Source organism: Dicentrarchus labrax, unplaced genomic scaffold (assembly GCF_905237075.1).
Source record: "Dicentrarchus labrax unplaced genomic scaffold, dlabrax2021, whole genome shotgun sequence".
Lineage (NCBI taxonomy): Eukaryota > Metazoa > Chordata > Actinopteri > Moronidae > Dicentrarchus > Dicentrarchus labrax.
Genome location: NW_026136722.1, coordinates 8,416,868 through 8,439,101, shown reverse-complemented (window position 1 = coordinate 8,439,101; position 22,234 = coordinate 8,416,868). Strand labels below are relative to the sequence as shown.

At 44.0% G+C, this 22,234-nt stretch overlaps 1 protein-coding gene across 2 annotated transcripts; it reads right to left on the bottom strand.

Annotated features, from left to right (window-relative positions):
• Positions 1-1,613: 1,613 nt before the first annotated feature.
• On the bottom strand, positions 1,614-17,505 carry gprc5ba (G protein-coupled receptor, class C, group 5, member Ba). Of its 2 annotated transcripts, none has more exons than XM_051387640.1 (4): positions 16,456-17,505; positions 6,779-7,810; positions 6,418-6,563; positions 1,614-5,206 (listed from the first exon to the last, which is right to left on the bottom strand). In XM_051387640.1, exons 2-4 carry the CDS (start codon positions 7,806-7,808, stop codon positions 5,162-5,164), a joined length of 1,221 nt encoding a protein of 406 aa, XP_051243600.1. In that variant the 5' UTR covers positions 7,809-7,810; positions 16,456-17,505; the 3' UTR covers positions 1,614-5,161. The 2 variants fall into 2 exon arrangements, with proteins under 2 accessions (XP_051243600.1, XP_051243601.1); XM_051387641.1 differs by having other exon boundaries at positions 6,442-6,563; positions 16,456-17,366.
• Between the last annotated feature and the right edge of the window lie 4,729 nt (positions 17,506-22,234).

Here is a 22,234-nt window from a genome sequence, read left to right as displayed (position 1 = left end):
TTCTGGTTTCCCCCCACCACGGTCTCTGCGAGGCGGCGGTCTTGTGATGGACGGCTTTCCTGACCATCCCAGTCACTGATGCACACCGCCTCACAGTGAGGCATGAGGAGGGTCATGTATCTCCCTTTGCAGGTATGTGGATGCCTGGGAGACAGCTGCCATTGGGTGAGGTGATAAAACAGCCCATTTCATTCTGGAGACATCTGATAGTGCAGCCAGCTCCACAGAGTCTGGCTCCGCTGGGCCCGACTGAAACTGGATCACTCAGCAGACGGAGGGAGTGGGCACCAGGCTGTCAGAGCGAAGCCAGAAAACAACTGGTTCTGGACTGTGGTTCTGGGCTGAAGGTGGAAGTGTAGAATACAACTGTGTTTACACACAGAGTTTGGAGCATATATTTCTGTATGAGCTAGGAATACACTGATTATTACACTAACACCATGGTCTTTGATGTAAACAGACACTAGAACTGCTACATGACCGTCAGCACTGAAGGGAAAACATAGAGTGAAACCTTGCAAGAACTGATTTTTTATTTCCCCACTGGCAACATTGATATATATCACGTTTAAGTTGATGTGGTGAACCTTCTGAGTTATAGAGCAACATTATCGTTCATTTGGACTTGTGTTTCTGGTCACCTCATGACTGAAGTCCAATATTCACTCTCTTTTAGCTCTGTTTTTGGTCTCTACCAACTCCTGAGGGGAATATCTGGCTCTTTAGCTGCTAATTGCTGCACTATGTTCACCAGCTAGATGCTAACAGCTGTGCTGAATAGGAAGACCACAGTAGGTTTTTAGAGTTTGTTTTTTTTAACACAAAACCGTTGCAGTCACTCCTTAAAGCTGAATTAAGTGATAATTCCCTGTAGTTTCATCACTATTAGCGACCTGTGTCACAATGTCATTTCATAAACTGTTACAAAAATGTAGCTACAGAGAGCAAGCTATGCTTAGCTTAGCATAAAGATTGGAAACAAGTCTGGGAGAATCAGCTTGCTGACCTCCGTCCAAAAGTAACAAAGTCTATCTACCAGCACCCCTAAAGCTCATTAATTCACAGGTATCTTTTGTTTAATCCCTATCCCTAAACATTATGTACGGACTGTCTCACTTGTTTCCTTAGCTTTGTAATAAGTTAAGCTAACTGGCTGCTCTTGGTATATTTATTAGACCCAAAAGTGGTTTCAATCTTCTCATCTAACGCTAGGTAAAATAGCACATATACCAAAATGTTTTAAGGATTCAACAATAAAGTCTGTTTCAAAATATAAAAAGGCTTTATGATGAAATTCATGAGGATTTTGACTAAAATCCAGCCAATAAATAGACACAGTGTCTCCATTACAAAGTTTATCCAGTACAGAGAACTACATTTTCACTCATTACATCTTGGTTAAAGAGATTCTTGTAAAAAATTTATATATTGTGTGTTTCTGTTAAAAAAACAAAACAAATATCAGCTAACAGATTTTTAAACTCAAATATCTATATTGGTATTGGTCTCAAAAATCAAGTCTCACTCAGACTCTGATGTTGACAATCTTCACAATCATCATCCGTGTCACTGTTTCACTCCCGGGGAAAAAAACACCCACATAAGATTAAAAGTTAACTACAAACATGACACTTTTATTGAACTTTTTTTTTTTCCTGATTCAGTTACAGAAACAAGAGAGTTAACTGTTTTTTTTCTTTTTCTAATCAGGGGAATAAAGTTCTATACATAGGCATGCTGCGTCACTGCACAGTCACAGCTGTGAAAACCAATATCACCCCTGTCAGCTGCCCCACTGGAACAGTCTGAAGGCAAGACAAATCAGGAGAGGACAGGCAAGGACATGTCAAACCCAAGGAGGAAGGGTGTTCAGTGGGCTGCCCAGGGATGACAAACTTAACATATAGAGGTTTTGTGCAAATTTCACCACAGTCTATTTTGATTTTAAACACAGAGACAATATCAGTCAGAAGATTTCTCTTTTTTTCCCCCTCCAGTCTTCAAACTAACAGAGGAAAGTTATTATTAGGTCCAGTGATGATGGCATTGTGTTCCTTTTTGGGGACTCTTACTATTTTGGACCATTCCCCCCCCCGACTTTAATCTCTTTGCTTCTCAAGAGCCAGCTCTCTTTTGTGTTTAAGAAAGCACAGACATTAAGTGTGTCATCTGATATACACTGAAATTATGATTGCTGTCACATGACCCTTACATAAATAGAGTTAGTATTCAAAAGTACATCTGAGAAAGGTCTTACATGTAGAAATGGTGATAAGCATGCACAGATAGGTAGTCGACAAGTGCAAAATCTACAAAGTCACGTTATTATTATTCTTTTTTTTTTGTGTGTTCCACATTGAGTGAATTCATCACAATAACTGAAACCTCCCCCCTCCGCTCTGAGTGCTGAGACTCACAGGACTTTGTCTCGTTACTGTTGACCATCCAAAACCCTGAGGACAGTTCTTCTTGGTGGGCTACGAAGCACAGATTTTGGTCCCACAGCCTGTTTCTGATCAGGCCCAAACAGAGCCTGACATAGCAGGACACGCTCTCTTTGGGCATGGAGCTGGCCTGCTGGTACCAGTCTTATTTTAGAATAGCCAGTGGGTAAGACATAAACATAATAACAGCAGTCAAGGGTTGACCCTTGTTCTTTTCCTAGTCAAGGGTTTCTATAAGACCAGGGGGTCAACAAAATAGCTGTTGGTGGGCTTGAAGTTTGAGTTTTTTCAGCCCTACCTGCTCAGTTTTTATAATGACTCCTAAAGTATAACATATTGATTATTGTTTACTGCATGAAGTGCCAAAAGTTATTCACAGCCATTGTCATTTTTCTGAAAAAATAATGTTTGTATCCCCGTAACTGTTACAGCAAAGAGTGGTGTGCAGGAGGTACAACTGACACAAATCCCTATAAATGACAACTCTTATAATTTCCTTGAACATTAATCAAACAAAAAAAATAATAAAAGCATATCTAGTGTTGGCAAAACAGTTCCAAAATGCTAGTTTAGAAAATAAAAAGACACCAGCAAGAGAAAAATAAAATCATAATGCGACAACAAGCAAATGTATGAACACAAAGCAAACCAGTTAAAAAAAACAATCCTCAGATAAAAACAATTTGCAGTAGTCAGTCATATGACACTGGTGTCTAAACTCAGCCTACAGTTAAAAAAAAAAAAAAAACAGTAAAGCAAGCAAAGCTTTACAGCACTACTATGTACACAGCTTCTCGGGTGAAGAGAGAGAGAAAGCTGGTGTCACGATGAAGGGAAAGGGCGTGAAACGGAGACTCCGGTGAAACAAGAGTCCTTCTTGGCACGGAGACTTGAGCTATAGCACACCACACAGAGACAGGAGTAGGATGATGAAGAGGAGGAGGAGGAGGAGGAGGGAGAGATGCTTCACCAAATGAAGATGACAACCACATAGAGCAGAGCAGCATGGGCCACCCCCACATCAGCCACACAAACACACATACAAACAAACACACAGACGGGGAGCCATTTTCTCACACAGGGGAGTCACAGGGATTTCACTGTCGCATACACTCCCCTTGGACCGCCTCTCGCTATCTCCTTCCTCCTCGCTCTTCCTATCCATTTGATCTTTCTCTTTCTACCTTGCACTGTAAATCCGATCCTTCTGAGGCTCTAGGATATCTCCACACACCAGCACACACAGCTCTATATATAGTCTGTCACTCACAGTTTGATCTGCATCAGTGTTGTTCCTGTGGTTCTGTGCCTCACTGGGAAGCCATGTGGAGGGATATTTAGCACCAGAAAGCAACCTTGATTTTGAATTCAACTCCCAACACTCATAAAATCACAACACTCACGTACGCACACGTAAAACACAGATAGAGGAACTAAGAACAGGAGACCATTTCATTTCCTCGCTCCGTTTCCTGCTGATATAAAGTGACAGTTTCTCCTGGCTGGTTCAAACCGCCAGTGGCCACCGGAGATGTGGGAGAGCAGCACACAGTAGTCTGACCTAGATTCATGAAGCGGTGCCTCCCTGCTGATGACTGACGCCCTCCTCGTCCAATCAGAATCCACTCTACGCAATCATATATATATATATATATATATATATATATATATATATATATGTGTGTGTGTGTGTGTGTGTGTGTGTGTGTGTGTGTGTGTGTGTGTGTGTGTATAACAGCAGTTCATTAGCAGCTTGTGACCCTCTGCTCAGGCTGCTTTTGTTGCGTGTGCGATCACCGGGAACGTCTTTTCCGGCCTCAGTTCAGGCTTCACAGTTTGTTTCACATTTTGCCAAGTGTCCATGCAGGTGGGAGGATGGGGCAAGGTGAGAAGAGTTATGTGTTATATTCACAGACGGTGCAGAGAAATGCAAACCCGGCAACAGAGATGGAGAGGGAGGAAGGAGGACGTGTTCACGGGTGAAGCAGAGGGGTAACAGTCTGAAGAGGGTAGGTTTGTCGGAGTGGCAGAGTTGAGGTGTAGGGAATACACACACACGCACTTTTTCTTCCCTCTCATATACTCTACATACACACCCACAGAGGCTGGATTCTTTTTAAGAGGGCGGTGCTCGAGCTGTACAGTTGCCCATGTGCTCTGTCTTTCACCTACGCTGTGGATGGATGGAGGACAGAGCCAAATGTTTTCCACTTGAGCGCCAGCATTGTGAGGAGCAGCAGAAAAGACATCCTGACTGACAGGAAAGAGAGAGATAGAGCAGGAAAAAGCAATAGATTTCACAGTTTTCAAGGATGCTTACAGTGCTGTAGTCTCAGGGGAGCAAATGAAACAAAAAAGAAAAATATACTGCATGTTGATATTTTCAGATCTGAGTCAGCGTGTGTTTGTTTTCCTACTTGCTGGTCGAGTTTTTCAACCCTTCTATAGAGATTTGTGTGCTAGAAGAGCTTTAGCTCTGTCCTCCATACCCTACTTTCTCTCAGTCTCACACACACTCATACAATAGTTGATTGGCACACAGTCAGTGTTTAAGTCCGTACACAGAGTGAAAAGGGTCCTGTTGGCAGTCCACAGTCCAATTCAACCAGGCGGGCCCCTTGTTCCGGGCCCCTCTCTCCCTCCCTCCCTCCCTCCTCACCCTCTCCATCCTCTCCATCTTCATTTTCTACCACACATCTTCTTTCCAATCCTCTCACTCACCACAGCTGCCTCCCCGTGTAGGTTGGAGGGGCAGAGGGCACCTGTAGAAAGGAAAATGAAAATGGTAAATGATAAAAGATCTGGATAGCGTCACATTTTCACGCATGCATCTTTACACACACGCATACAGTAGCTGCAGACGTCCCATTTATACTTTATGCTCATCCAGTCTACAAATCCCTCCGTGGTTTAGGACAAAACACATCTCTGACTGTCTCTTAACTTAAAATAAAACCCTCTTGTGTCATTTGGTAGCTGTCTAGCTGTCCCAGATTTGGATGCGAACCATGGCGTAGCAGCATTTAATTATTGTGCTCTACAAAGCGGGAACAAACTTCCAGAAGACAGAAGCAGAACTTCCCACCACTAAACCCAACTTAAAATCCTTTATGCTCTCCATTCCCTGTAAAGCAATAGTTTGTCATTTAGGGAACTGAGCTAACTGTTCTTGCCAAGAGTTAGATGATTAAATCAATACCACTCTCATGTCACACCAGCTGCAATTAGCTTAGCTTAGCACAAAGACTGGAAACAAGGGGAAACAGCTAGCCTGGCTCTGTCCTAACAATAAACACCTACAACATGCATGATTGTCATTTGTACACTTCAGTTTTTTTGATCAGACAAACAAGATTTAAAATGTTTGTTAGCTTTGGACAAAGCCAGGTCAGCTGTTTCCCCTATTTACATTCTTAATGCAAAGTTAAGCTAACTGCTGGTGTTGGCCAGACAGTCTAGCTGCAATCTCTAGTGACTGCAAATTATCTTTTAGTCAGTAAAGTGTGTGCTTCAGCGTTTTTAGCCTCCAGTCTGGAGGTGGTGTGTTGTGCTGTTGTGTGGCTGGCTTAATTCATAACACAGTGGCTGGAAACAAGTTCACCTGTGCCAGGCAGAGTACCCATTCATCCTGCATAATGAAGGGGGTGACAGGCCGGAAGACAGTCGCATCACTCAGTGGACAGAAAGCACCGCAGCTTATTTACACACACAGGAGCACATGGAAACTCTCTCACACTCACCCATACACAAATCAATGTCAGATGAGTGACCATTTGTGACAAACCCATCCATGCATGTGCCCACAAAATACAACACGCACAGGCATGTGACCATGCACCCACAACTGATAATGCACACATACTCACACCTCTCCCTCATTCTTGTGCAATGACGTACGGTCTGGAACGCACAAATGTGCATGCAGTCTTGTCGGCGTGGTAGAATGAGAGAGCGGCATGTAAGCGGCGTGTACCTGTGACTGGGCGGATGTACTCACCGCTCCCCCGTTCAGGATCATGGTCATTTCGGTGGGCTGGTAGACGTTGCTGCGGAAAGGAGCGCTGGGCCTGGCGGCGGTGTTACTGTTATGTTGTCCAGCACCGCTACCGCTCCTCAAGCCTGGCATGAAACAGACAGAGATTACTCACCGTCTCTCTTAAAGGAAGAAACACTTGCTATGTAATCCTGCACCACAGAAATTTCCTCCTGTACTTATTTCTAGCCACGCATGCATATTTCCTGGTGTTCTATTACTCACTTTGGCCTACATTCCACCTACAGCCTGTCCGCACATATTACACCTGTCTGCTGTAAAATATTGGGTTGTACTGTACCTGCAGTGTTCTCATCGTTGTATCCGTAGCCCTGGTTCTCCACAAACTGCCTATGAGAGAGAGGGATGTCTTCGTCGAAGCTGGTCTCCCTCATGCGTGTCGAGTTCTGGGAGGTGTCAAAGTAATCCGGGGCAGTTGGCTGCGGAGGGGGTCTCAGGCAGATGTGGGATTCAGGAATGGCATGGAAGATCAGGAGAAGCCAGCCCTGAGCCACTAAAGCAATGGCCAGTGCCGGGTCATTCCAGTCCGGGGACCTCCCCAACCAGGCGTTGCCGTACAGATAGAAGCCTACCCAGGCCACCCACAGCAGCAGCGACAGCAGGCAGGTCACCAGCAGCCACACGGCATTGCAGCGCCACTGACGTGTCTTCCCACACAGGGCCAGGGAGGCGGCAGTCAGTGCGGCTAGTAGTAGGGCTAGCACGTAGCTGCAGGCTAGTGAGAAGTCCAGTGGCAGGTACTGACAGGCAGCTCGTCCCTCCCTCAGCACGGTCAGAAGAAGCCACTCAGCGGCGATGATGCCCTGCACAGCACTTAAACCCAGTGCAAGGCCTGTTAGGGCGCAGCCTCCAGGGCTCCGGCGCTCGCGGCCAAGCCTGCGCAGGCGGACGCCCTGCACCAGCAAGCAGGAGAAGCAGACTGCAAACAGGAGACCCCACAGAGCTCTGCGGAGCAAACATAAAGACTCATCCTGCTCGATCAGGTAAGCAAAGCTCAGGCCGAACAGGCCAAGGATGCCCAGTAGCAGCAGGAGGATGGGTCCCACACCGCTGCGCTTCTCAGCCTCACTGATGTGGTGTAAACGGCACAGCAGGACTAGGGCTAGTAAGATGGCAGTCAGCGCCCCACCAGCAGCCACCGACTCCACAGCCACACCCCATATGGAGTCCAGGTCACAGAGGAGAGTGTAGGGGCGCACAAGGCCCCAGCCACAGCCTCTTGGAAGAGCCTCAGAGTCCTCCGAGATTTGACTAGTGGCACGATGAGCAACTGCCAGCAGCAGCAGGAGGAGGACCGGGAGGAACGCCATCTCTGAGAGATCAACAGACCAGAAGACAGAGAGAGATAAAGGAGCAAAGATGGAGAAAAGTCAAAGGAATGGAGAGAGAACAAGAAAGAGAGTGAGTCGGTATAGTCATAAATGTTTAGAAAGCTACACAGTTGAGCAATCAGTCATTCCCACAGTAATCATCCGCCTGTGAGTGACAATACAGACAATCAGCCACTGCTGTGTTTTATAGAGGAAACAAAGGACCGTAGTTCATGCAGGGTGAATGACTGAAGCCTTTCCAAACACACAAAAGCACACACACATCCTTTTTCACTAATAGTAGCCTATAGCCCTGCCCTTTTTTGACCCTTTTAAAAGGCTTTAATGTTTCATTTTGTGACAAACAACTCGAAACAAACAACATACACATGGCAGAAAAATACCCTACAAACCCAGAAAAGCCCAGATAAACTCCCTTCAGTTCATTCACAGAGAGGTACGGTCAGAGTCAGAGCAACTACAATGCTTCTGAAGAGAGTTTCACTTGTAGTATTTGTCCAGTCTTGTCCAGTGAACCGGGTGCCCGGAGCACTGACAGGAAAGCTGCAGCATCATGCATATTTTAATGAAAAAAAACAGAGATACAGAGAAGGGAAGTAGTGCGTACAAGCAGTTCTACTCACTATCAGGCATCTAAGGGCATCTAGCAAGGCGTGAGACAATGCATAATACACTGCACACAAATACAGAGCGCCTCAAGCACAAGTACAAACAGTCGTATACGTTTGTGTCCCAGAGAAGAAGAAAAAACACACAGCAGTGAGTGTGAGAAATCAATGCTGTCTCAGTCTACCTATTCCTTTATACATCACAACTGTCAGACACACACACACACAAATACACATTCTTCCGTCACTGAGGTCTTTGCTGGATGAGCAGTGCTGTCGTTTCACCTGACAAGCTGTGTGTTTTACTAGAGGATGACGCATATTTAAAGCCACCACGAAACCACGCACACACACACACACACACACACAAACACTCACAGATACAGCTCATCATTCTGCCAGGTTACCGTCAACTGTCTCTCCTACATCGCTAAGCTTCCAGAAATTCTTTCCAAGCTGGCTCATACGTTAGTGTGTCAAACAATCTGCTCTCACAAAGAACGCACGCACACTTTTTTTAAGCCTCTCTGCATGAAGGTACACTTTAGATTGTTTATTTAAGTAGGACTTCAGTCCCGCTGTAGTTTTGACATAAAAGTTTTACCCGGTGTCCACAAATAGACTGTACCACAATATTTACATACCACATAAAGGACACTGAATATCCCAGCTTCATATTCTCGCTCCACGCCAGTAAGTCAAGGAGACTTACACGGTCAGGCCGTCAGGGGAGAGTGGTAGGTTTAAATACACACCAGCCAGGGCAACAGGTCACACACAGTCCTTCCAGCATGTTGTTTAAGTGGGGCAGACAAAGACAAAGAGACCCTAGACACTTTATTTTATCTTGAGGTAAACAGGGAAAGAAGTGGGAGGAAGTCTGGTGGACCTGCAGTAAATTTACTCAGACTAGACCTGATTTGGATTGTATGATTTGTCTCGTTGCATGTGAGCACAAATCTGAGGTTCCTGACTAGTTGAATGACTTTTTATTCCTTTACATTTATTTCACAGATTTATGCTTTACAAATTACGACTTCGCACAGAAAACAAATGAAGCTCTTATCAAACATTATGCACTTTTACAGATTAAGCTTCTAAATGATTTAGAAGTGAAACGTTTGGTCGATTGCCAGAAAGTTGAAACATTGTTTTTATAACTAATAAATCATTTCAGTTCACTCTTTGAGCACAATTGGCAAACACTTCATGGTTCCAGCTTCTCCAATCTGAGGATAAACTGCTTGTCTTGTCTTAAATTACAGTAAACTGAATCATGTTAAGGTTGGACTATTGGTCGGACAGAACAAGCAATTTCAAGGTGCCATCTGGTGCTCTTGGTTAATGTGATGACATTTCTCACTATTTTCTGAAGTATTACGAATGAAACAACCAATTGATTAATCGTCAAAATAATCAGCAGATGAATCTATAATGGAAAATAATAGCTGCCCTATATAAAATAGTGAACACATGAATAATATAGTATAGTTGTTACAGTCAAGTACATTTTCCTAATGCTTTTTACGAGTAAGTAACATTTTGAATGCAGTACCTTTTAGAGGGGTTGTACTGGCACATTTACTTTACAGCAACATTATGTAACTTTTCTACCTTGAAATAACAGCTTTAAAGTGATTTTGACTACAGCACTTAGTTGTAACAGGGTGAATGGTGTCTCTGTCATTACCACTCTGCAATAACACAGCAGTAAGACACACACCACCAACTATATCACTGATTTTGGTGAAACTGGATCATATTTTCTGGAGATTCTTTTTTAGGTGGTTTTCGCCTTAACTCTCAGTGCTTTTACAGAGTTTCCTGATAGACAGTAAAGTAACTGCTATGAAATGCAGCTGCTGTCAACTTACACTAGTTAGCTTAGCCGCAGGCAGGCTCAGCAGCTTCTATGGACATAGCTAGTGACAGAGGCGAAGAGACTAAAGAGGACAAACAGAGGAAGCGAAGAAGAGAAAAAGGAAAGAGAAGTCCCCAGACAATAGTAAAACCTCGGAGTGGCTTTGAGGTTGTTGGTGAGAGCTTTGTGAAATAAAAGGCTGCAAACAGACGGCAAGCTGGCCTTCTTGCTGTTGGCTGGCTTGCTGTGTGTGTCTGGCTGAGTTAGAAAAGTTTGCAGCTTGCTAGTTTTTGATTATAAGTAATGTAATCATAAAAAATGCATGCGTGCAGCTGTCCATATTTACTACAGTGGTATTGCAACTTTGGGGCGCCAGATCGCACAAATACCAAATCTTACATAATGTTACTTTAAAGGATCTAATGACGGTAAACTTATTAATAATATTTTGGTTGAAGTTGTTTCAGACTACAGGTACTTCTGCACAAAAGGGGGTCATGTTATTAATAACATAATTAACGTTATTAGTGAACTTTTATCTACCAAAACAAGTGGTTAAATTCTTCCTTCATTTCATTTATGTGCAGGCTTTTGATGTGTCTGCCCTATTATCCATTTAAAAAAGATATTTTTAAGGCAGCAGTTGTTTGCAACTTCTGAAATATTATTATTTATTTCTGTGAGACCCCAGGGGGCCATAAAGATGCATGTGTGCATATATATATGTGTTGGTGCATATTCATTTGTTTACAGCTCTTTCATGTATCCTTCAGAGATTTATACCCTCCAAATTCCTCCTCACGCCTCCTCATTACTTCTTCGCTCCCTCGCTTCCTGCCGTTATTTCAGCCTGTCGTTTCCTGTCGTCTCCTCCCCTCCTTGTTGCAGCGGCTCACAGCCACTGGTTATTATTGGTCTACATTAACATCAATCAGTGCTTATAGAGGGGATGAGTCACCAAAACACGCACAAAAAAAACACAGTGCTGGAGCTTAGTGCACACACACACAAACACCTTACATTAACATGCATACCTGCACAAGTGGCACACACTACCTGATAAACTCGTGCTTTTCTCCTAACATCATGTTGTGATAACCATGGTTACGCCCCATCTCTAAATGGCAGGAATAAAACAAAAGAGCGAGAGAGACAAACAGAGGAAGGCTCACTCATCCTCGACAAGCCGAGCAGACTGCTCCTCCTCTCTCTCCCTCTCTTTTTGTACTTTTTGTCTTTCTTCACCGCATTCTTTTGTCACTTCCTAATGACAGAGCCTGTAAAAACCACACAGTCGAAACAGAGTGCACGCTCGCAACAAGAGACACAGACACAAGTGAGTGACCACTTTTTCATTCACTCACCCTCACTCAGTCACCCCCCCTTGCACAGATGGTTGCTCTGGCTGCTTTTTGAGTGTGATTTGGCAGACTGGTGAGCTGAAAGAGCTGAAGGATGCACACAGAGTGAGTGCTGCCAGTAGCCACACACACACACACACACACACACACACACGCAAAATCACCCATGCTCATGCAAACATGCATGACATACAGGGCATTGGCACACACCTACAGCACACATGCCACACACTTGAGTCCTCTTCCCTGCTTCTCACTAATATGAGTCATGTGAAAAGAGAAAGAGAGAGAAAGAGAGAGAGAGAGAGAGAGCCCCTGGCCTTCCGCTTTGTGCAGCACTGAGGATGCTGTCGCCGTCTCATCCTCCCCTCCCTCCCATCTTTCTAGACATGTTTCTCTCTCTGTCACTCACGCTCCAGTCAGCCATTTCTGTCCTCCCCTCCATTTAAAATCCTCTATTTTGTTGGATTTCAATACCACCTCTCCTCCAGAGCAGCCGAAGCGGTCTCATCTCTCTGCTACATTTGAAGATGTGCTGTGAAAGATGAACCTCACACACCTCCTCTCCCCACATTTTCTCCCTCTTTGCACCCCCCCCCCCCCAATCCCAACACACCCCTCTTCCTTCCATTTTGGCTTCTCCTTCTTGTGCCCCTTTTCCTCCCTCCCCCCGTTGCCTTTATTCTTGCTGTGTATCTTATGTAACTGGGGAAGGATCCAGCTCCTGCCAGTTCTGCTGCATGGCTGCTATTTCTCAGGCATCATCTTCCTCAGTGCCAAGCAGCCTGCTGGCACTCAGAGGTCCATCTTACTTGTGTATTCTGCAGTGAAGTGTGGTTACATGCATTCATGCCGCACGTGTCACTGACACACATGTCTGCACAGGCTGGCATAATGCCCACGTGCGCTGGCTCTGTTTGCATGTAGATATATAACATTCTGCTTGGTGGCATGTATTATGCATCTGTGTGTGAAGGCATCACATTCTCACACAAAGCTGAATGTGGCAAGTATGCAGCATGCATTCCTTATAGCGCTGCTGTTTAAAACACAACAGGAATACAGGCGTGAGAGTGCAAATGTGCAGCACTGCAGTCCTTCAAATCTGATCCTGGATCTCTGATAGGCATGGACTCGGAAATCTAGTGAGCCGTCCTGTACAATTACCTCGTCCTAATTATCAGACATAGCACACCAACCAGATGCTGTCTAATTACCGTGGTGATAATTGGGAGGATCATTGCATTTTGACGACTCGCTTCAGTTCTCATTTTTTCTCCTACTGTTTCATTCAGACTACTGAGACGATAATAGAGCAAATGTGTGTGTTTGTGGAGGTATATGGCTGGAAACACTCTGATCCAGCTGTCGAGGTGAGCAGGTCATTTGCAGGACCTGTGCTAGCATCTGCCTGCGGGTGACGCCATTCGAGACTCCACTAACAGACCTTTCCTATTCTGACGGCGCATTAATTTACATCTTACATCAGTTGCTGGGATTACATAAAGCCTTAGATATCAGTCATGTTAATTTAACCCAGGCTGTCTTGATGTCCTTTCTCGCTGCATGAGATTGACTGTGTATTAAAAACACATCTGTGTTTATTATAGCACTAAATAAGCCTGTCTGTCCTAGCTAGGTTTGTTATCAGTCGCAACTTCTGTCTTAAGCTTTCTTAACGTTGTCTATCTAGTGAGTGTTGAGTGAGAATAATTAGCTTGAAGTTGCTTGAGTTAAAGTCTGACCTGAAATATTGTCCAGAAAAGAGAAGAAGAGGGAGGCCACAGAAGTAATGAGTACCAATAAGGACCTACCTATCTTACCTGAGCTTTTAGATATATTACATATATATGTCTTTTTTTCCTTGTCTTAATATCTTTACATGTATGTTTCTGACATCACAAAGCTGGCATTTTAACATTTATGCTCAATTTTTGCTCCAGAAAATGCTGTTTGAACATGAAAGGAGAGCTTAAACAGAGAGAAAAATATGTGTTTTCAAAATTAACCAGCTTTACGTGGACATACTCTTAGCTAGGATGCGTATCCGCAACAGACAGCGCTCTCTTTCTCACTCAAGGACATTTGGACAGGACACATGGTTATTGTAATCCACAAACTTGTGACTTTCCAGAGACGGTCTTACCAATCTTCCATTCAACTGGAGTCAGAGACCTCCTACGCAGAAAATTGCAAAAGCATGGCCAATTTACATGAGATTTCCAAGTCTGCATTTTGAGAAAGATATCTTTGCTGAAATAAACAGACCTGACATAACAGCACCATACACAATGAACCTTCAATATAACTTCCCTGTGCATAGATTTACACTTGAAAAGGCATTTACAGTAACTTTGATAATGTTAAAGCTGCCTATTCCACTCCATTTATGTTTGATGGACTAAGCTGTTCCACAGATATGTTTGCAAAGCATTTAGCTCACCACTCATTCAGCTTCCTACTGCAATTAAAATGCACAATAACCATGAATTACAGTGCACCATCTGACCACTCTGACTTTGTCTCCAATCTCTACACATCTGTAAGCCCCTGGAGTGACGTCATCATCAATCCCTTGCAGCTGGTAGGGGCTGATAAAACGATGGGAATGAAAGGGGATGAAGGAGAAAAGAAAGGGGAGTAGACGCGGTAGATGTCAAGGTATGACGTATGGGTGTCCTGAAATATTGATGAAGGAGTTGGTGAGGACAAGTTTTGTGAAAAAACTAGACTCACAGCAGACAGGAGAGGCAGGGATAAGAGGGAAAGATATTGAATGGTGAGGCTGAATCAGTGGTAGTCTATTCACTGCACTGGTCTCCTGGGTGTCTGCATGAAAAAAATGATAGTGGAAGTATTTTCCCCAGCCTCTTCAGACACCCAGAGCCATCCTAATTAGGCCTCATTACCATGTGACTGGGCTCACTGCAAGACCATATGCTAATTGACTTAACAATTAACAGCGCCACTGCCTTACACCCCTCCCTCTGCTCTCCTTTTCTGGTTCTCCCTCCTCTCCCTGCAACAACAACGGATGGGGGGGTGAGATTGGTCATATGTGAAGGCATCTAAAACCCAAAAAAAGTGCCCTGGAACCAGAGCCACAAACCTCTGGTGTCATGTGTTCTGCCTCCATGTGATATCAATAATCATCTTCTATTATAGATGAAGAGATGGGATCTCGCAGTGGGATGATTCACAAGAGCCCAGAGAGATCAGAGCCGGTTAGAGAGTGTGATCAGAGGAGCAGGAGGAACAAGGAACAGCCGGATGTGCGAAGGAAGAATTGGAGCGAGCCTTGTGCCTGGAGCATGTGTGTTTGTGTGTGTGTGTGTGTGTGTGTGTGTGTGTGTGTGTGTGTGTGTGTGTGTGTGTGTGGAGAGAGAGAGAGAGGGGAGAAGGGGTGGGTGCGTGAACACATATGCACATATGCAGAAGCAGGGAAGTTCCCGTGTATGTGAAAATGGCACTCCTTACAGCTCATACACTCAGCTGTGTCATGTGTACATAAAGAGTCTGCACTCGCACACACTCATCCAAACAAGGTACATATGGCATCAGCCCCGAGGAGATACTGTAGCATCCTCTTCTCCCCCTGAGGGAGCTAACTAACTCATGGAAGCGCATCCTGAGAATAAACAGCTCCACTCTGCTGAATATTGATTAATGATGGAAAACAGGACACTCCAAATAAGGCCCAGGAGTTTTTTCTGAGTACACAAATACTGCACTGACAGAGGCTACGGGCCCACGTATCATCGACCCATTCACCAACACAATCCATACATTGACTTCCATTCCCAAACAAACTTCCAATGTCTAATTGGACAAGAGTGGGCATTTAAGTGCAATTTCTTTCTGAGTTAGACAACCAGTCTCAGCCGGCCCTGACTCTTGTTTATGAGGCCAGCATGGGAGGGAGACATCTCCTAAAAAAAGGGGGGCACCCTTGGTTTCTAGCTGACCTAAGGAGCAGCTTAATGCAAACACACGTTTAGAGAATTATTTTTTCCCAGCTGCCCTCCACCCCTCTCTCTCTCTCTCCCTCTCTCCCACTCTCTCTCTCTTTAACAATACCGACCACATGGGAGGGTCCCGGGGGGGTTCCAGAAGAGTGTGTTTGTTTGAGGGAGCAGCAGTAAGACTATTGTTAGGTGTGTGATCCTAAAAATAAAGAATGACATCCAACCTCTAAAGTAAAGAATGGAGGAGTGATCGACACTCCTAAAATATACAAATGTATTGTTGGGTGAAAATGGAGGCGCAGCTACTAAAAGAGACCAACGTTTTCATCCTCGTGAGAAAAAAATGTGCCACAGCCAATCAAGCGATGGATTTCACACAGGTCAAAGTCCTCCATGTCTTAAGTTAAGCTTAACATGGTTCTGTCAAATGCCCCTAGAGGTCAAGACCATATGTGCCAAGCCCTGAGCGTGAATATACATTTTTGCAACAATGTCTACAACACTGCGCCCCCCCCCTCACTGATCCACACACCTATACGTTTGGTGCATCGACATTGCCTTTCTCCAGGGGGGCTGTCAGTGATACAACTTCCACCTCAGTGATGATAACCCCCCCCCCCCCACCACCAAACAGCCTTACTACAACACAAACCCGAGAGATGCATTCAAATACATCGAGTTCCCCTGTGAGGGTTTTTTCCCCCAGCTAAAATAGTCCCACCTACTGAATATATATCACGCACACACATCTCCACAAGGACGCCACACACCCCTGCCCCCGATTTCTTAATAATCAATAATCCTACTGGCTACGTGGCGAGCAGCACGTACCTTAATCGATGTAAACAAATCCGATCGAGGACGAAGGCAGATGCACAGTTGTCAGGTACGATGGGAGACCAGAGTAAAAAATGTCACATTTCGGAGTCAGCTGCGCTCGCTCTGTTTGCGTATTCTCTCTCCATCCACATGGACCTGTACGCGATCAGCCCAGATGATTCCTCCTGCTCCAGGTTGGAAACTAGAGGATCCGGTTATTCAGCCCCGTGTCCGTTGTCTTCACGGGCAGAAAGGGCATGAATGCCGAGTCCTGACAGGTCCAAACAAGGGGGAGACGAAACACACCCGGGGTGTGTGTGTGTGTGTGTGTGTGTGGGGGGGGTGTTGTCGGGATTAAAATGTGTAAGAGATTCTTGATCGTTTTCCCCTAAATCCTTTGTTCAGCGGTGCGCAAATGTGACTTTCACTGTGCACAAACACAGGGGGATTCATCCAAAATAAATGAAAACACACAATGAGGTTGAAAGCCCCCTGATGCGCAAGAGAAGGTGCCCCGTAAAAACCAGCCGGATCCTCTTTGCGCCGATTATGCCGCTGAATGTCCGCGTTGACGCTCGTTGCTCCCCGCTGCACTTCTCCAGACTGAATGCATCACCAAAACTGCGCTCCGCGTAACGTGCGTACTGATAATCCCTCTCTGCACACACACACACACACACACACACACCACACACACACACACACAAACACACAGACACAGAGAGAGAAAGAGAAAGTGACAGCTCTCCAGAGCCACCACAGTCCCCACTGACTGTCCTCCCACCCTTTAACTGTTTTACTCTCCGATAAATTAATTGGTGCCTGACAGGGGGACCACCTTATTAAATCCTTTCTAGACGCACAGCGGATTTCTCTCTCTCTCTCTCTCTCTCTCTCTCTCTCTCTCTCTCTCTCTCTCTCACAACACACACACACACACACACACACACACACACACAGACGCAGACACTCACTTTAATATATTGTCTTATAAAGTCACTGTCACACACAGGCTGTACGCACAGTGTAGACTCTCTAAATGCTGCTCTTGCTTGGTGCCAGGTTGTGGTACTGTGTTTTTGCCTCGTTGACTGCGCTAATGTCATAGAAAATATCCTGATATAGTCAAGTTAAACTATTAAAACTCAGTTTCCGGTCATTTCTATCAGAATAAAGTTCTCAGGATAAGTTCACACGGTCTCCTTTTTTCCATAGAAATCCATTCAGCTGATAAATTATTTTAATATAAAGCCGTTTGTTTCCCAAAAGAAACGAGAGAGAAAGTAAAAAAAGAGTAAAAGAAATACTAGTAAATTTGTATCTCAAGCAATATGTATTTACAAATCTGCCTCTGTTTCACCCCTTTACACACACCAGTGGCAGCAAGCTGTCATGCAATGCGCCTATTTAACTATTTGGAGCAAACTATGGTTCAGTGTTTTGCTCAAAGACACTTTTGACGTGTGGACAGAGGTCAGCAGGACTCAGGAATTTAACCACCAACCCTTCAGTGCTGCCATAAGAGTGCATTATGAGTATTTATAACACCCACTGCCTTGATATTCTTACTTATTCTTAACTTACTATTCTTCTGTTTGTTTGACTTAATGCCTTCCTTTAAAAGCCCTACGTTTTCATCTTGTGAATCTTATTTTGAAAGCAATAAAGCCTCTTTTCCGGGGTCACTTTGGTTATCTGTGGCTGCTTCACTACAGCTACAAACTGCTGTGGCGCTTATTTCTCCCTCTGGTCACATGCTTGTCGCCTCAGCTGCTCCAGTCCATCTTACCAGGGAGGCTTTCAGTGGAGACCGCACTACCCCCACTATGTCCACCCCCCCTACTCTCCCCGGACTTCCATCCTGCCTTTATCCCGGTGCATGATGTGAGCCAGTGGAAGTGATTTGTGGCAACGTTGTCATATTTTGCACATGCTCCCAAAACTGTTATGCAGACAAGCAGGAGCAGAGCATGGCAGCCATGACACCTCTGACCAGGTAATCATAATGCTGCTGTCAGAAAAATAAAGAAGAAAATCTTCCTTCTGCATCCACTCACAAAGCTGGGTCTCATTTTATAGGATTGCAAATAATCCAGAGATTTGGGGGTGTTAATCTACACTTTCTCGTCTGTGTTTTGATGGTACCAAACCCAATCCTGCTGCAACATGAGGAAACACTGGGAACCAACAAACTAGTCACATTTACATTTTAAACACATTCTGCATGGGATTGCCCCCCCACCACCATCACTTTCCCTTTCACACGCTCAAACACTTAAATACATGCAAAGTGAGAAGACATGAGGGCTCTGGGCAGTAAGGAGGCATATCATATGGAGTGGCAGCTGAGGATGTGAGACTAATCTGACAGGTGCAGGCTGGGAGAGTGACAGCATGGGAATAGGGGGTGGAGGAGGAGGATCAGGAGGAGGGGTCACCGCTCCGAAGAGGACAGCTGATGAGATTAATGGCTGTTTCATGTTATCAGCAGGCAGATATCATCGATACCATCCTTAGTCTTGTGAGTGTACAGTAAAGGCAACTACCACACAAAGCTAATCACAATCAGCGGATGTGGAAGAACGTCTCACTTGTAGGATAATAGTGTATTCAAGAGGTGTGTTAACATGTAGTTAGGCCTACTCATTTGTGTGTGAGGGGACAGCTAGCCAGGCTCTGCCCTGCCTACCAGCACCTTGAAACCTCATTAATTAACATGTTATAACTCTTTTGTGTAATCCATACCAATCAGGTTTATGTGCCTGACTATTTCGCATTAAGTCTTGTCTTCGCTGTGAGGGTCCAGAAGAATTGAATTTCCTTCTCCCAGTCAAGAAATAGTGCGGCACATAACCCATTTAACGTGTATGAGTGTTAGATTTGCTATTTTGTTTTCCTTCGGACAGCTCAGGTAGCTGTTTCCCTGTTTTCAGTCTTTGTGCTAAGCTAAGCTAACCATGTGCTACAGTAGCTATTTATCCAATCCAATCCAACTTTATTTGTTAAGCACTTTAAAAACAACCAAAGTTGACCAAAGTGCTGTACAGGAGAATAAATAAGACATCATAAATGTAAACAGTGATGGTGATGATGATGATTTACTGTACATATATTTGGTATCACAGAAAATGCATTTCCCAAAATGTTGAACTACCTTTAATGTACATATACACATTAAAGCCAACAGTAATTCAGGTCATTCTGATTTATAAAAACATCAGATTCACAGACTTGTACGTGCTTTTTCTTTTGCATATTATTCATTTATTTTGACCAAGACCTTATCCTCAGTTGAGTTAAATAACCTTTCTAGTTTCTAGTACCTAACTCTAAACTGGGCAGATTGGTTTGTCTGTATTATTAACAACAATGTGAGACTTCTTCTTAGTTCCTGTTTTTGTGTGTGTGATTGAAATTCAACTTCCCTGACAAAGCCTGTGAAACATTGTTTTTTTTTTTTTGGTTGCTTAATTTCCTTTTTTTTGGGTAAATATTTTTCATATTCATGTCAAGCTCTAATGGTGGAGCAGCATTGTTGTAACAGATTGTTCCACTGCATGTGTGCATATTGTATTGTTTGCATTCATATCTACGATGCCATCATCAGATAAAAGCAGCCAGCGGAGAACTCCTGCCTCAGTATTTATAGACGGTGACAGGGTAACTGTACCAGTACGATCATGTGTGGGGCTCATTCACTGACTAATATAGCTTTACAGACAGGCAGTAGACTAACTTTGGCTCTGCCCGGTGCGTTATTGTCCTTTAATGAGGAAAGCACATGCTCTTGAGGTGTCATGTGTCTACAGGAACAACAGCGTCACACAGCAGTCTGTCATGTTTCCTCATTTACTAATTTGTTCTATATGTAGAGACTGTTTTTTATGTCTCTCTGTATCCTATCTCTTTCCTTCATCACCAGTTTTCTCTCCAAAATGTGCAACCTCCACATGGTTCTGTCTCTGTTTATTCTTTCCTCTCTATCTTATCCTTTCCCTCATTACATGCCCCCTTGGTGCCCGGAGGTTGCCTCACCTTGTCGAGACCCCACTGGGCTCCACACAATGAACCACAGAAGAGACAGCAGGGTGGCCGACATTCAGGCCCATGTGCTGCATCTGTTTCCAGTGACAAGCATCAGGATGAGAGCCTATGACCTCACAGGATGTATTTACTATGACAGGATGCAGGTGTCCAAAAATGGAAGGAAGAGAGTCTAATTTTAAAGATGACTTTATTTCCAGACACACATCCACTTTACATGGGTGTAAAGTAGGATAGTGGTACTGTGTTTGGAGAATATTCATTTCTAAATGTGCGAAAACTGACTCAAAATAAAATGTAGGGATCATATAACAGCTTTTGCTGCAATATGTTGGCATTACCTACACACATGATTGCTAATGTGGTTCAAATACAAAAAAACACTCTTAAATGAGCACTTTAAACATGACTTATCACTGGGAGCCAGTGAAAACAACTGTATGATATCTTATCTGGATGAGCTTTGTCAAGTTTTACCATGTGTTCAGTCAGAAAGCAAAATAAATGTATGTTTTGTGTCGTTTGCACCAATTTGACCACTAGACTATTCAGTATTGTCCCCCAAACAGCCAATATACCAATAGTACAGACGCAAGCTGCAAGCTATGTTTGTGTGTGTGTCCTTTTTCCTCTCGTCTCTGTACGTTAATGAAGCAGATTCATAAAGCCCTGGGTTACATTTGTTTTGCCTAAATTGAAACATTGATCAACTCAAGCGGAAAGCGTCTTCGCCTGAGTTCTTATAATGCCCTGTTACGTCTTTCAGTTGACCTTGTATGCCTCTAAAATTCTCCTGGTGCTCTGAAACACTTTTTTTTTAACGACATAAGTGACATCACTTTTATTAACTTTTAATAAAAAGCCAGCTAGAATATGGATTAGAAATACATGGGAGTTTACTGGCAAAGAGGGGTTTTAATGAAAAGATGCTATCAAGTTGCATTATGGGAAGTGCAGGATCCAGTTTTTTGGCATTTTGCCCCAAATACTGCGAAGTAAAAGTAAAGATATCTCAGTATCTGAGGTTTTGATTTGGGCCATTCTTTCATATGAAATTACTGGAGTGCCCATACTCTTTTATATTACCCATGTTTCTTATACTTCTTAATTTATTTATATATTTTGTTTATCAGAGATGGTGCACATTCATAAATATTGATATAAATGTTCTACAGTTAGGAGGCTACTTCATTTGCCTTTTTTTGTGTAGTTAAATGTGCTGACTTGGTCACTTAAGTAATGAATGTTCAGTGGGATAATCCTGACCTCATCTGTTCATCACGGTGACTTAAACCCTCCGGCTGTCACTTGCCGTACAGAATACTAAAAAACCTGAAGAGGTCGTGACCTTTCAAAGTAGCATAGCCCTGCAGAAGAAGGGCAGATATTAAAGGTCATCTGAATGTGACCTTGTCAGGTCAACTTAAAACAACCGATATGTAGATTATTTGCATGTTCTGTATCTGGAGGACAAGACAAGTACATAGAAGCACTCACACATTCATTTCTTGCACAAACACAGAGGTCTTATGACCACTTCAAAGACCACCACATGGACCATAGCGCACTTGTTTTCACTCACTGAGCCTTGGAGACCTTTCTGTCAGCTCCTCAGATTTCTCAAAGGCTCTAAACAGGACTTAACCCGTGGAAGGTCAGGGTGAGGTCAGTGGAATAAAGGCTGCTCCAGGATTTACCTTCCTCCTCTATCACTCAGTTACTGTGTCCGCATGCTGAAAGTGACATA

Excerpts from the sequence above, each read along its gene's own strand:
- gprc5ba (XM_051387640.1), bottom strand. The coding sequence starts at position 7,808 with ATGGCGTTCCTCCCGGTCCTCCTCCTGCTGCTGCTGGCAGTTGCTCAT. Across the intron at positions 6,564-6,778 it reads CAACGATGAGAACACTGCAG|GCTTGAGGAGCGGTAGCGGT; the intron begins GTACAGTACAAC and ends GTTTCATGCCAG. Across the intron at positions 5,207-6,417 it reads GTACATCCGCCCAGTCACAG|GTGCCCTCTGCCCCTCCAAC; the intron begins GTACACGCCGCT and ends TCCTTTCTACAG.